Source organism: Tupaia chinensis, unplaced genomic scaffold (genome assembly GCF_000334495.1).
Source record: "Tupaia chinensis unplaced genomic scaffold, TupChi_1.0 Scaffold000115_1, whole genome shotgun sequence".
NCBI classification, from domain to species: domain Eukaryota; kingdom Metazoa; phylum Chordata; class Mammalia; order Scandentia; family Tupaiidae; genus Tupaia; species Tupaia belangeri.
The window spans coordinates 5,629,517-5,641,885 of NW_006159579.1; the positions used below are offsets into that span (position 1 = coordinate 5,629,517).

The window sequence follows — 12,369 nt, forward strand, 5'->3', positions numbered from 1 at the left end:
CTCTCTCTGTCTCTCTCTGGTCAAATTAAAATAAATAAATGAGTAAATAAAGTTAAAATAAACACTTAAAAAATTTAAACCAAGTCAAGTCAGCTCCTAGACTGGTAGTTGGGGGAGTTGGACCCCACATGGCTGATCGCATGGACTGAAAAAGCATGCTAGGTATGTCCTGTGTGTGTGTCCAAAATCTCAACAGGATGAAGAAACAGAGAAGGAATTACAGCACGGCCACAGCCCACTGGGGTGCTTTCTCCTTCCCTCCTCCTTAGTCTCTCTGTCTCTTTTTGGCAAGTGCACGTGGCCTCTGGCAAAATAAAAATGAATAATAAACCAAGTCTTCTTCTTGGTTTACTAATTATTTAACACTGAAAGTAGAGCATCCCTAATACAAAAATCAAAAATACAAAATGTTAAAAAAAGATCTGAAACTTTCTGAGCACTAGCATGATGCCAGAAGTGGAAAATTCCACACCTGATCTCATGTGCTAGGTGGCAACCAAAATACTGCAATACAGAAATATTGTGTAAATGTACCTTCAGGTTATGCGTATAAGGTGTAGATAAAACATAAATGAATTGCCTGTTTAGACCTGTGTCCCACCTCCAAGTGATCTCATTATTGATATGCAAATATTCCAGAATCTGAAAAAAATCCCAAACCTGTAACACTTCTGGTCCCAAGCTACTGATAAATACTGTTAATAAACAACATAATAAACAATATAGACATTATTGATTTGTTTTGCCTGCCTCTCCTATGTAACAGCTATCTCCTTCAAATCAAAAATATAGTTAAGGCTTAAAAACCAAATTGAATCCTTTTGTAGAATCTAGAATTATTCATTTCTTCTACTATCATCTCCCCACATGTCTGCACTTATTTCTAAGGAATTTCTTATCATGAAAAGCAGCTTACAGGTCACTGTTGCATGCACCTGCCAATTAAAGCACACATGCACAAGCTGGCTGGGCTGGTAAGGTGGGGTGCTTATCTGCAAGGCTGTGTTAAAGGCTCTGAGGGAGTGGGCACCTACCCTCTGGGTATTTGTAGGTGTGGGTGATGTCCTCCCGCTCGTCACGGCCCACACTCTTAGTACTGATCTTCAGCCCCACAACCAGGGACCGGTTGATGGATTTGTGCATGGACCCATCATCCTGCCGGATCCAGTCCACCACATCAGCGTTGACTTCAGCAAAGACAAAAGGTGCGTCGTACTTGGTGGTCAGGTCACCCTCCTTAATAGCACGCACTGGCACCGGGCCACAGCAGTATGTGCCTGGTTGGGGACAAGGAGAGGAGAGATGAGTCCAGGCAGAGGGGAGGGTGGCATTTTCCAAAACCCTCCACAATTCAAGCACACATAGCACACACTCCTGAGTCCTGCAGCCCTGGGGGGACTCATTTCTAAGTGGCCCCCATAAACAGAAGGTTCAGAACAAGGCTTCTAGAGCCCAAATTTGACAGTTCAAATCCCAGCTCTGCTTTTATCAGCTGTGTAGCTTTGGGCCACATTAACAGCTCCAAGATGCAGTTTCACATGGGGATATTTGGACCTGCCTAATGAGGATTTCTGAGTTACAGATGTAAAGCCCTCAGCGTGTACTAAATGCTATGCAAGTATTTGGTAAATAAAGTGGAAATTTATCCCATGGCATCCTGAGCAAATGAGGGGGACAAGGAGGGAGCAGCATGCCAGGGGGGTACATCTGTCTTGCTTTCTGCTCATCTCAAGAGCTGAAGTCAGGGCCTGACAGGGGCTAGCCTCAGGCAGTGTGCGCTGATGGGTTTATCTCGGCATGGTTCATAACCACCTCGCGCTGTCCACAGACCACATGGAGGACCAGAGGCTGGGGAGATACACCCCAGCATATCTGAGCATTGGCGCAGCCTTACATTAACATTGTAATCACAGAAAACCACCGATGGAGAAATGCTAATGATACATCAAGACGGGGACAGAGCGGAGAAAACGGACTGCATGCAGCTGGGTGCTTACACCAGGATCCACGGACCCCAAGGTGCTACCAACAGAACTCAGGGGTCCGTGAACTTGGATGAGGGGTGAAAAAGACATTATTATTTTCATTACACTTTAAAAAAAAATTTTTTTTTTTTTTGCTATAGAGTATGTGCACTAGAGAGAGACAGAGAGAGTAAGAGATAGGGAAAATGAGAAATAGGTGCCCCCAAGCAAGGGAGGGATATACCATGATCCCTCCTCCTTTCTCCTCTCAGGATTTTGGGTGCATATGCACATGCACCCGGCGTGTTTTTCAAGCTGCTGCGTTCTGAACGACTCCAACAACAGGTCAGCCATGTGGGAACCAGCTACCTTAACCTCTGGGCCACCGGCGGGCCCACTCTTCAAATTATAAAAGAAGTGTATTATAAATATATAAGTGAGGTGCCCCCACCCTCATGTGAACCAGTCCATGGTCCTTGGAGTTCACTAGACTGGGTTAGAATTCCAGCTCTGCCACTTTCCAGCCAAGGGACACCAGGGGGGCCACTTTAAGTTTCCAAGCCCTGCTTTCCTCATCTAGGTAATGGGGCCATGCCTACCCACCTTCACTCTTCTCCTGGGGTGTTGGGTCGAGGGCCTGCCACCCCTCATACCCTGGCTGCAGGTCCGGTCTGGTCATCCATGACTCCACCCAGCAGTGGAAGTTCCTGACAGGGAAAAGATGCAGAACACTGTCAACGTCATCGTCGGGTCCCAAATGGAAGCCAGCGTGTCCTCTCTGCTCCTCCTCCAGGGCCCATCCTAGTGGCACCGCCCAGACGCTCACTCTGTACCTGGGAGCCCTTCTCAACTCCTCTTCCACCTCCCCTCCACTTCCAGTGGCTGGGTTGGGGACCCATCATCCTGCCGGATCCAGTCCACCACATCAGCGTTGACTTCAGCAAAGACAAAAGGTGCGTCGTACTTGGTGGTCAGGTCACCCTCCTTAATAGCACGCACTGGCACCGGGCCACAGCAGTATGTGCCTGGTTGGGGACAAGGAGAGGAGAGATGAGTCCAGGCAGAGGGGAGGGTGGCATTTTCCAAAACCCTCCACAATTCAAGCACACATAGCACACACTCCTGAGTCCTGCAGCCCTGGGGGGACTCATTTCTAAGTGGCCCCCATAAACAGAAGGTTCAGAACAAGGCTTCTAGAGCCCAAATTTGACAGTTCAAATCCCAGCTCTGCTTTTATCAGCTGTGTAGCTTTGGGCCACATTAACAGCTCCAAGATGCAGTTTCACATGGGGATATTTGGACCTGCCTAATGAGGATTTCTGAGTTACAGATGTAAAGCCCTCAGCGTGTACTAAATGCTATGCAAGTATTTGGTAAATAAAGTGGAAATTTATCCCATGGCATCCTGAGCAAATGAGGGGGACAAGGAGGGAGCAGCATGCCAGGGGGGTACATCTGTCTTGCTTTCTGCTCATCTCAAGAGCTGAAGTCAGGGCCTGACAGGGGCTAGCCTCAGGCAGTGTGCGCTGATGGGTTTATCTCGGCATGGTTCATAACCACCTCGCGCTGTCCACAGACCACATGGAGGACCAGAGGCTGGGGAGATACACCCCAGCATATCTGAGCATTGGCGCAGCCTTACATTAACATTGTAATCACAGAAAACCACCGATGGAGAAATGCTAATGATACATCAAGACGGGGACAGAGCGGAGAAAACGGACTGCATGCAGCTGGGTGCTTACACCAGGATCCACGGACCCCAAGGTGCTACCAACAGAACTCAGGGGTCCGTGAACTTGGATGAGGGGTGAAAAAGACATTATTATTTTCATTACACTTTAAAAAAAAATTTTTTTTTTTTCTATAGAGTATGTGCACTAGAGAGAGACAGAGAGAGTAAGAGATAGGGAAAATGAGAAATAGGTGCCCCCAAGCAAGGGAGGGATATACCATGATCCCTCCTCCTTTCTCCTCTCAGGATTTTGGGTGCATATGCACATGCACCCGGCGTGTTTTTCAAGCTGCTGCGTTCTGAACGACTCCAACAACAGGTCAGCCATGTGGGAACCAGCTACCTTAACCTCTGGGCCACCGGCGGGCCCACTCTTCAAATTATAAAAGAAGTGTATTATAAATATATAAGTGAGGTGCCCCCACCCTCATGTGAACCAGTCCATGGTCCTTGGAGTTCACTAGACTGGGTTAGAATTCCAGCTCTGCCACTTTCCAGCCAAGGGACACCAGGGGGGCCACTTTAAGTTTCCAAGCCCTGCTTTCCTCATCTAGGTAATGGGGCCATGCCTACCCACCTTCACTCTTCTCCTGGGGTGTTGGGTCGAGGGCCTGCCACCCCTCATACCCTGGCTGCAGGTCCGGTCTGGTCATCCATGACTCCACCCAGCAGTGGAAGTTCCTGACAGGGAAAAGATGCAGAACACTGTCAACGTCATCGTCGGGTCCCAAATGGAAGCCAGCGTGTCCTCTCTGCTCCTCCTCCAGGGCCCATCCTAGTGGCACCGCCCAGACGCTCACTCTGTACCTGGGAGCCCTTCTCAACTCCTCTTCCACCTCCCCTCCACTTCCAGTGGCTGATTTGGATCCTAGCCTCTTGGCCTTGCCCCTTTTTTCCAGCCCACAAACCCCACCCTGGTGCAGGACTGGACTGGACTCTCCCCTACTCTCCCTGCCCCGATCCTTCCCCCTCTAGCCTCCTGGGCCTCAGTCATCAGCATGGCCCCCTCCCACTCTGAAACCCTGAGTGACAAGTGTTGCCCTTGAATCCAAGCCCAGGCTCCCTAGCCTGGCACCTCAGACTTGGGACAACCTTCCCAGCATAATTCCCCAAATGCTCCTTCTTCTATTGTGGGTGACCTTCCCTCCTCTAGGTCTCCGGCCCACATTGTCCCTCCCAAACCCTGCTCTGTCCTGCCCAAACACTGCTTCACTCTTAAAGTCCAATTCAATATGTGACCTTCTCCAGGAAGCCTTCCCAGGTTTCCTCTCTATGGGACCCTCCCCACCCAGGTCCTGATCCCTCCCTGTGCCCCACTTCACCAGATCATCTCGCTCTTGTCTCCCTCGATCTCTCCGAATTCATTGCGGAAGTACTCAATGAGCAGGTTGCTGTTCTGGTCGTGGGCTGAGTTGTAGTTGGTCACGACGCGGGTAGGGATGCCGAGGCAACGCAGCACTGGGAGCGGGGTGGGGACAGGGGTTGGGATGAGCTGAGGCCCTGACAGACACACCTCCATGAGCCATCTGTTTTCCAGGGACCACTCCACCCACTGTCCAGGTGGTGAGGGGATGCGCCAGCCCTCTGGTCCCATCCCAGGGACAAAAGCGCCCATCTTGCTGGTCACCCCACGCCCACTCCTTCCCTCTCACATCATAGCTGTGAAGGAGACTCGAGGATGCAAATCTGATGCCAATACTCCTTGAGGTCAAAGCCAGACTCTCAGTCACAGTCCCGGGCCTTTGTGCATCTTGCTCCAGCCACACTGGCCTCAGCACTCCATGTTTCTGGAAGCGTTAGGGCACTGCCACGTGCTGTCCCCTCTGCCTGGAAGGTCACCCTGCCAGGTGGAGGTTGGCCTTCATTTGCGTTCACAGCAGGAGGGGGGTTTGCCATCATGCTCAATGCCCGGGCATCGAGGAGATGCTGTGACGAGGCCTCGAGGCCAGTGTCTGTGTTTTACGTTACATCCTCAGAGGCCACCACAGCCCTAGAGGGACTCCTTCGTCAAATGGGATGCAGGAGTGGGTGAAGGAGAAAGGAAAAGAGGGAGGGAGAGGGAGGGAGGGAAGGAGTGAATGACCGATGGAGTTACTCCCAGGTAGGGACTCTGAGTGAGACGCTAACAGCAGAGCGGGCAGGAGGGGACAGAGGTCAGGAGACCCAGCTCCTTCTGGGCTGTATGCCCGGGGGCCAGTCGCTTTCCTTCTCTGAGCTGGTTTCTTTCTCTGTGTGTATTCTTAGAGTGACCCGGGATTCGTTATCATTCCCAGTGTTCAGGAATGTAAGTTTACGTGACCTTACAAGACTGGCCACAGGACCTGCTGGTGGCTTGGTGGTTAAGACAGCTGGATCCCACATGGCTGATGATACAGTTCCTGTTCCAGACCCGGCAGTTTGAAAAACATGTCGAGTGTGTGCATTCATGCCCAAAATCCCAAGAGGAGATTGGAGGAGAAGGGACTGTGGCATGAACATGCACCCTGCCCCTGGGTGCACTTCCTCTCTCTGTCTTTCTCCAGGGAGTGCACATGCTCTATAGCAAATCTTTTTAGAAAACAAATCAAAAAACAGGCTACAGGTCAGGCTCTTCGGACCTGCTGGGAGGGTCCTGCATTTATGCCAAAGCTCTGTTTGCTCGGAAAGGGGCTGATGTTGCAAGGACAGGTTCAAAAGCGGTGGGGCTTTCATCAGCTTCTACAGCTCAGCTCTGCAAGGCCAAGGGTGTGGGGGAGGGAGAAAAAACCGACACAGAGCAGAGTGGTGCCAGGTGCTCCCGGCAGATGGAATTACAGGCGCTTTTACTCCCTCACTAACAAAAAGCGCTTTTTATGTATATTGTACAAGTAACAGATTCTTGGGATAGGAAATAGAAAGTAAATACCTGAAAGGAGAATCGAAACCAAAAGCCCTGGTAACCCTAAGTGGTGGGACTTCTTTTTTACTTTTAGTTTTAATTGAAGTTGAGTTTCCGGGCAAAGGAAGGGGTGGGGATGTGACCTTTGCCTGTGTCCACAATCAGCCAGGCCAAGAACTCCCCCAGATGGCCCTGGCTTCTGGCCAGGAGACACATGAGTGCTGGGAGGAGGAGGGACAGCCATGACCCTCTACCTCTTGCCTGGTTTCTGGGTCCCTGAGGCCTGGGCTGGGGCCAGAGCCACTGCTGCCCTCAGCAAAGGCTGGTGCCCTAAACCCAGGCCTTGTCCCGCCATGTGGCACAGACCAGAGGTTGGGGGAGGTCTGCTCTGCTACCAGGGAGCCAGGCACTGCTCCTGCCCAGGGACAGTGTCCTCGGAGGCTTCATCATTACAGTCTAAGGCCAGGAGGCTGCCCCAGGACCAGGACACCTGGACCAAGGCCTGCCTGTGCCTCTTACCAGCTGTGCGACCTTGGGTACACCACTTCCCCTCTCTGAGCCTCCATTTCCTCTTCAGTAAGAGGAGCTAATAATAGCAGCTTGATGGGATGCGGTGATGATTCAGAGAGAGGCCGGGGTAGAGTCGCGTCTGTCTGGGGTCCATTGTGGACCGCGTCATCCATCAATGTCGGCTGACTCACGGGTACTAAAAAAAAGTCCAGGGATCTGGCCTAGAATGCTGGAGTCCCAGCTCCCAGGGGGCCTCCCAAATCTGAGCCTCACCTGGGCCAGGACGGTGCTATGTGACAGCCACCTGGTCCTCAGAGCTTTGTGTGAATTAGGCCAGTCGCCACCATCTCCAATTTACAGCTGTGGAAAGTGAGGCTTGGAGACATCAATTTTCTTGCCCAGGTCCACTCAGAGTTTAGGGCAGAGCTGGGATTCAAACCCAGGCAGTCCAGCGCCATGGACTGATCCACCATTTGACTCTCTACGGAGACTCCATGGCCAAGGGGGTTAGATAGCCCTTATCTGACCACGCTTTCCCTGGTCAGGCCTGGGAGGAGCTGCAGGGACTAGGACACAGCCCTGGCCTGGAGAAGACAGCTGAGGGTGAGGTCTGCTGCTAGACCTGCGGGTGACAATGGCCCAGTGGAACAAAGACTTCTACAGGTGAGCCTGGGGACTCAGGCCACAGGTTGTTGGGTTTCTTTGGGGGAAATCCATGGGATTTCCTGAGAAGAGGTTTTTTTAAGTTTTTATTTAGGCCTCTCAGAGGGAAGGTCTGAGATGGGGGAATTTCCACAAGAAAAGGGAATTCAGAGGGTACAAGGAAATACGCAATAATAGACAGGGAGGGTCGTGGGAGTAGCAGGAGCAGAGGAGTAAGGACAGACCAGCTGGGCACCCAGGCCGGGCTCCGCCCCAGCCTGCTAAGGCAGAGGACATTCTGGCGGGCCTCCCAGGCCTTTCTGTGGGCCTGAGCGCTGGTTTCAGAGTTGGGAAACCTGGGAACCCTAGATCAGCCTTGTAGATCTTCCATCCTTCTCTCTCTCTCTCTCTCTGTCTCTCTCTTTCTTCTTTCTTTGTTTGTTTTAAAATTTTTGCCAGAGGGTGTCTGTTCTTACTAAAGAGAGGCAGACAGAGGGGGGAGGGAGAGAGCAATGGGAACCCTAGATCAGCCTGGTAGATCTTCCATCCTTCTCTCTCTCTCTCTTTCTCTGTCTCTCTCTTTCTTCTTTCTTTGTTTGTTTTAAAATTTTTGCCAGAGGGTGTCTGTTCTTACTAAAGAGAGGCAGACAGAGGGGGGAGGGAGAGAGCACCCCTGACGGGGCATGATCATGCTTCATCTCTTCTCCCCCACACCTCCGTCCCACCAGGATTTTCAGTATATATGCACACATGCCCGCTGTGTCCTTCAAGCCTCCAGGTCTGGAACTCAAACCAGGTAGGTCATGAAAGACGCAGTTTCCTTAACCACCACACCACGGGCTGGCCCACTCGCTTTCTTGACATTAACCGCGTTCCTGCTACTATCGAGTTATTAACGGCTAATATTTGCTGAGAACTACATTGGGCCAGGCTCTGTGCGGGGCAGCTGTACGTCACACCCATCCTAGGTGGTGGGTCCTGTGGTCTCCATTTCTCAGATGAGGAAACTAAAGTCCAGAAGGCATGATCTCAAGGCACAGAGCCAATGAGTGGGAGAGTGGGGATTTTTTTCCTCTTAAAGAATTATTTTATTTAACTTTTATTTATTTATTTATCTATTTTAATTTGTCCAGAGAGAGAGAAAGAGAGAGGGAGAGAAAGCAAGCCGCCAGGTCCAGGACTTGAACCATGGTCAGTATGTGGAAGTCTAGTGCTCTCAACTACCGCGGTACCTGCCGGCCCCCACAGTGAGGATTTTAAACTTAGGTGTGCCTGGCTCCAGGACCCATGTTCTCAGGCGTCAGCCCACCCACGCTGCCTTCCAAATGATATTCCCTTATCCTAACAACCACCCGAGGGGGAGGTTGTTAGAAATAGGACCCAATGGGAACCAGCAGTTAGCGTAATGGCTATGTCGCTGGACTCCCACGTAGTCGACTGCGGTTCGCGTCTCGGACCCGGTGGCTTAAATCTCACGCCGGGCGCGTGTGCGTGCGTGCCCAAGATCCCGAGAGGAGAATGGAGGAGAAGGGATTGCGGCGTGACCATCCCCCCTGGGGGGTGATTTCTCGCTTTCTGTCTCTATGTCTCTCTCTCTCTGTCTGGCGAGCGCACGCGCCCTATAGCAGAAATAGGACCCAAGAGAGAGGTGGCTACCAGCTCTAGGATACATCGATAGCCGAGGTGGCAAAGGCAGGGCCAGAACCGGGGTCTCCTGATTCCCACTCCAGAGCTCACTGTGCCTCTTCCCAGGCCTCATCGAGGTAGACGGCAGGGTCCAGACCCTTGCACACCTCGGCGTGCAGCTCACCTGTGCAGGCCACAGCGGCAAAAACCCAGCACTGGCCATACTTGACCCGCTGGCAGCCGCCCTCCTTCCAGCGCTGCAGGATGTCCACACTGCCAATCCAGAACATGGGGCTGACTCCATCCCCGTAGTTGTTGTCCCAGCGTCCCAGCAGCACGCCCTGGTCATCATTGCAGTTGACCTGCAACCAGAAGGGCATCACGGGGGACTGAGCGTAGGGAGCGGGCGATGGCCGGGAGAGCATGGTTACCAAGAGCATGTGGTCAGAGGCAGGGAAGGGAATGCGCGGATACGGGAACAACAGGCATCGAAGTGCCAGTGTGTCAGACTGTGGCATGCCGGAGAGAGTTCGGGGCTGCAGCTCGGGTATGGGAGAGAGAGAAAGGGAGGAAGTGGAGGGATGTCAAGGCCGTGAATGTGAATCTGTCCTAAGAGCACAGAGTTGTTCAGCTGTGACACGGTGCGATCCGAGTTTTACAAAGACCCACTCTGGTCCTGCCCAGGTTGTATCATTCCTCACTAAACTCCGATAATCTAGGAATAAAATCCAACCTGCTGACCACGGGCCACAAGGCCCTGAGTGGCCCAGGCCCCACCCACCTCTACAGCTCCTCTCCTACCCACTCTCTTTTGCTCAATCCATTCCAGCACTTTGGCCTGCTTCTGTTCCTCAAAGCTCCTGGAAGGTGTCCCCTCTTCAGGGCCTTTGCACCAGCCATACTCTCTGCCTGGAATATCCTCCTCCCTCCCAGTTATTACATGAGTTCATAGGTCACCACCTTAGAGAATCCCACACTGAGGTGAGGCCCCGAGGTCACTCACACATCCAGGTTCCTTCGGTGTGTTCATCATAATTTATGACTGTGTACTCATTCACATATCTTGGCCTGTCACCTCTCACCCACTAACGAGAACATAAACTGTGAAGTTAGAGATCATACCCAGCTATGCCAGGCTATATCCCCACAACTTAGGACATAGACGGCACTAAGTAAATATCTGCTGAATAAGTAGGCAAATGAATTGCTCCAGGGGACTGCACAGCATTGCCTTCCCCTGTATAAATCTTGTCTTTCTAAATCCTGTCTCTTTTCACGGAGACTGACCCCTTCCTGGGCCCCCTGACTGCACTCAGCACAGAGTAAAGCCTCCATGGTCACAGGGAGCAGGGAGTCAGCGGGGGTCCACTGTGGGCCCCAACCTGACCAAACCCTGCCTTATACTCACCATGCCACTCACCACCCGGCCCACATAGACAGGGTTGCTGCGGCGGGAGCAGTCACGGCCAGAGTCCTTCAGGAACTTGGGATTGACATCCAAGAGCATCAAGCAGATGTCCAAGATCCCATCTTCAAACTATGTCAGAGGAAATAAGAGAAGAAAGAAGAGACTGAGAAGCCTTTCTTCCAGGAAGCCTTCCTGGAAACCTCCAGCAGCTGCAGGCCCTGCCTGCTCCATTTCACACAGTAGCCTGGGATGCCAGCTTCTTCTGGCCCGAGGGAGGGACTGGGACAAAGGCTGAGTGGGCAGTAAACATGTGAAATGGGTTAGAGAGACCCTGCATCCAGGGCCTGTCTGGCGGCTGGGAATTTGGAATACAGTGGGGAGCCCAGTGTCCCTGGGGCTTCCCTTCCCTTCAGTCACTTCAGGCCCTGCACTCCCCCTTCCCCTTTCTGCCTGGCCAAGTCTCCTGATTCTCCTAAGGCCTGACTCACCCTGCAGAGTCACAGCAGTCCCCCTCCTCCCCTGCCCTTGGCCACATGCTGGGAACTGAGGTGAACTGCAGAGATGCAAATCCAGTCCCGTCATTCCTGTGTTTCATCTGCACCCAGAGTGAAATCCAGAACACATGCTGTGGCTTGTGAGACCCTTCACATCTCCTCTCTCCCCACTCTCGCTTTCACTCGCTCTGCCCCCAAGGCCTTTGTCACTTGGAACGCTCTTTCCCTGCCTCTCTGCGTAGCTTACACTTTCTCACCCTTGTAATTAAAATAGTATCTTTATCAAAATGTTGTTTATCAAATATTAATATTTTATCAAATATTATCTTTATCAAAAGCAGGAGCCCTCTCTGTCCGACCTCTGATCCCCATCTCTGAGGTCCTAGACCAGCCATGTCACAGGTCTTTTCCATGTGGCACAACAGCCCTCCATGGCTCGAGCCCTTCTGTGGCTCCCCATTGCCATTGGCCTGCCCTTAGGGCTGTTAATATCCTAGACATGGGTGACTTCTCTTACCTCATCTCTTGGGGCTCCTTCACACACAGAATGTTCCCCAAGCAACGAACTTCTCAGACACAACAGTAATTTCTGATTCTGATGTACAGTCCAGTTTGAATCATGGCTTGGAAAACGGCTTAAAGCCCCTTCTCAGCACGTGGTTAGCACCTCCTGAGCAACCTCCAAGTTCTGCCTACTATTTCGGTATATGATGGCCTTAACTGTTCCCTCTTCTCCCTCCCAGAATACCAACCGATGTCACTGTTCCTAAAGGCTCTCCTAATTCTTTCCTCACCTGAAATCCAGGGCTGCTGCCTTGGCTGTATGGCCTCAGGTCACCCTTTTTGCCCTCTCCGAGCTATTCGTTATTTCAGGCCCTTGCATCCCTGACCGTGTGGAGTGGGAGACTCTGTGACTCGTTCACATCTTTGCAGCTTCGCTGCCTCAGACACAGTGCCTGGCACACAGGAGAGCCTGAGATGGTTAGCAAGGACAGGATATGGCCTACCTGCCCAAAGTTCCAAGGTATACTCTTGATGAACTTGGCCGAGCCCTGGTAGATGAAGCCCTGCTGGGTAAGGACGTACTCCCGCCGCTCCTCTTCCGAGTCCAGGTACACAGGATCCGCTGTCAG

General features: G+C 52.0%; 1 protein-coding gene across 1 annotated transcript in view; it reads right to left on the reverse strand.

Annotated features, from left to right (window-relative positions):
- The window catches only part of TGM2 (transglutaminase 2), a 34,331-nt gene that overhangs the window by 9,879 nt on the left and 12,083 nt on the right, over positions 1–12,369 (reverse strand). Inside the window, exons 4-9 of the mRNA XM_006144125.2 lie at positions 12,244–12,362; positions 10,743–10,871; positions 9,519–9,696; positions 5,022–5,157; positions 4,277–4,380; positions 1,035–1,277 (exon numbers count right to left, since the gene is read on the reverse strand). Of these exons, the coding sequence (XP_006144187.1) occupies positions 1,035–1,277; positions 4,277–4,380; positions 5,022–5,157; positions 9,519–9,696; positions 10,743–10,871; positions 12,244–12,362 (909 nt within the window). The remainder of the gene's footprint in view (positions 1–1,034; positions 1,278–4,276; positions 4,381–5,021; positions 5,158–9,518; positions 9,697–10,742; positions 10,872–12,243; positions 12,363–12,369) is intronic.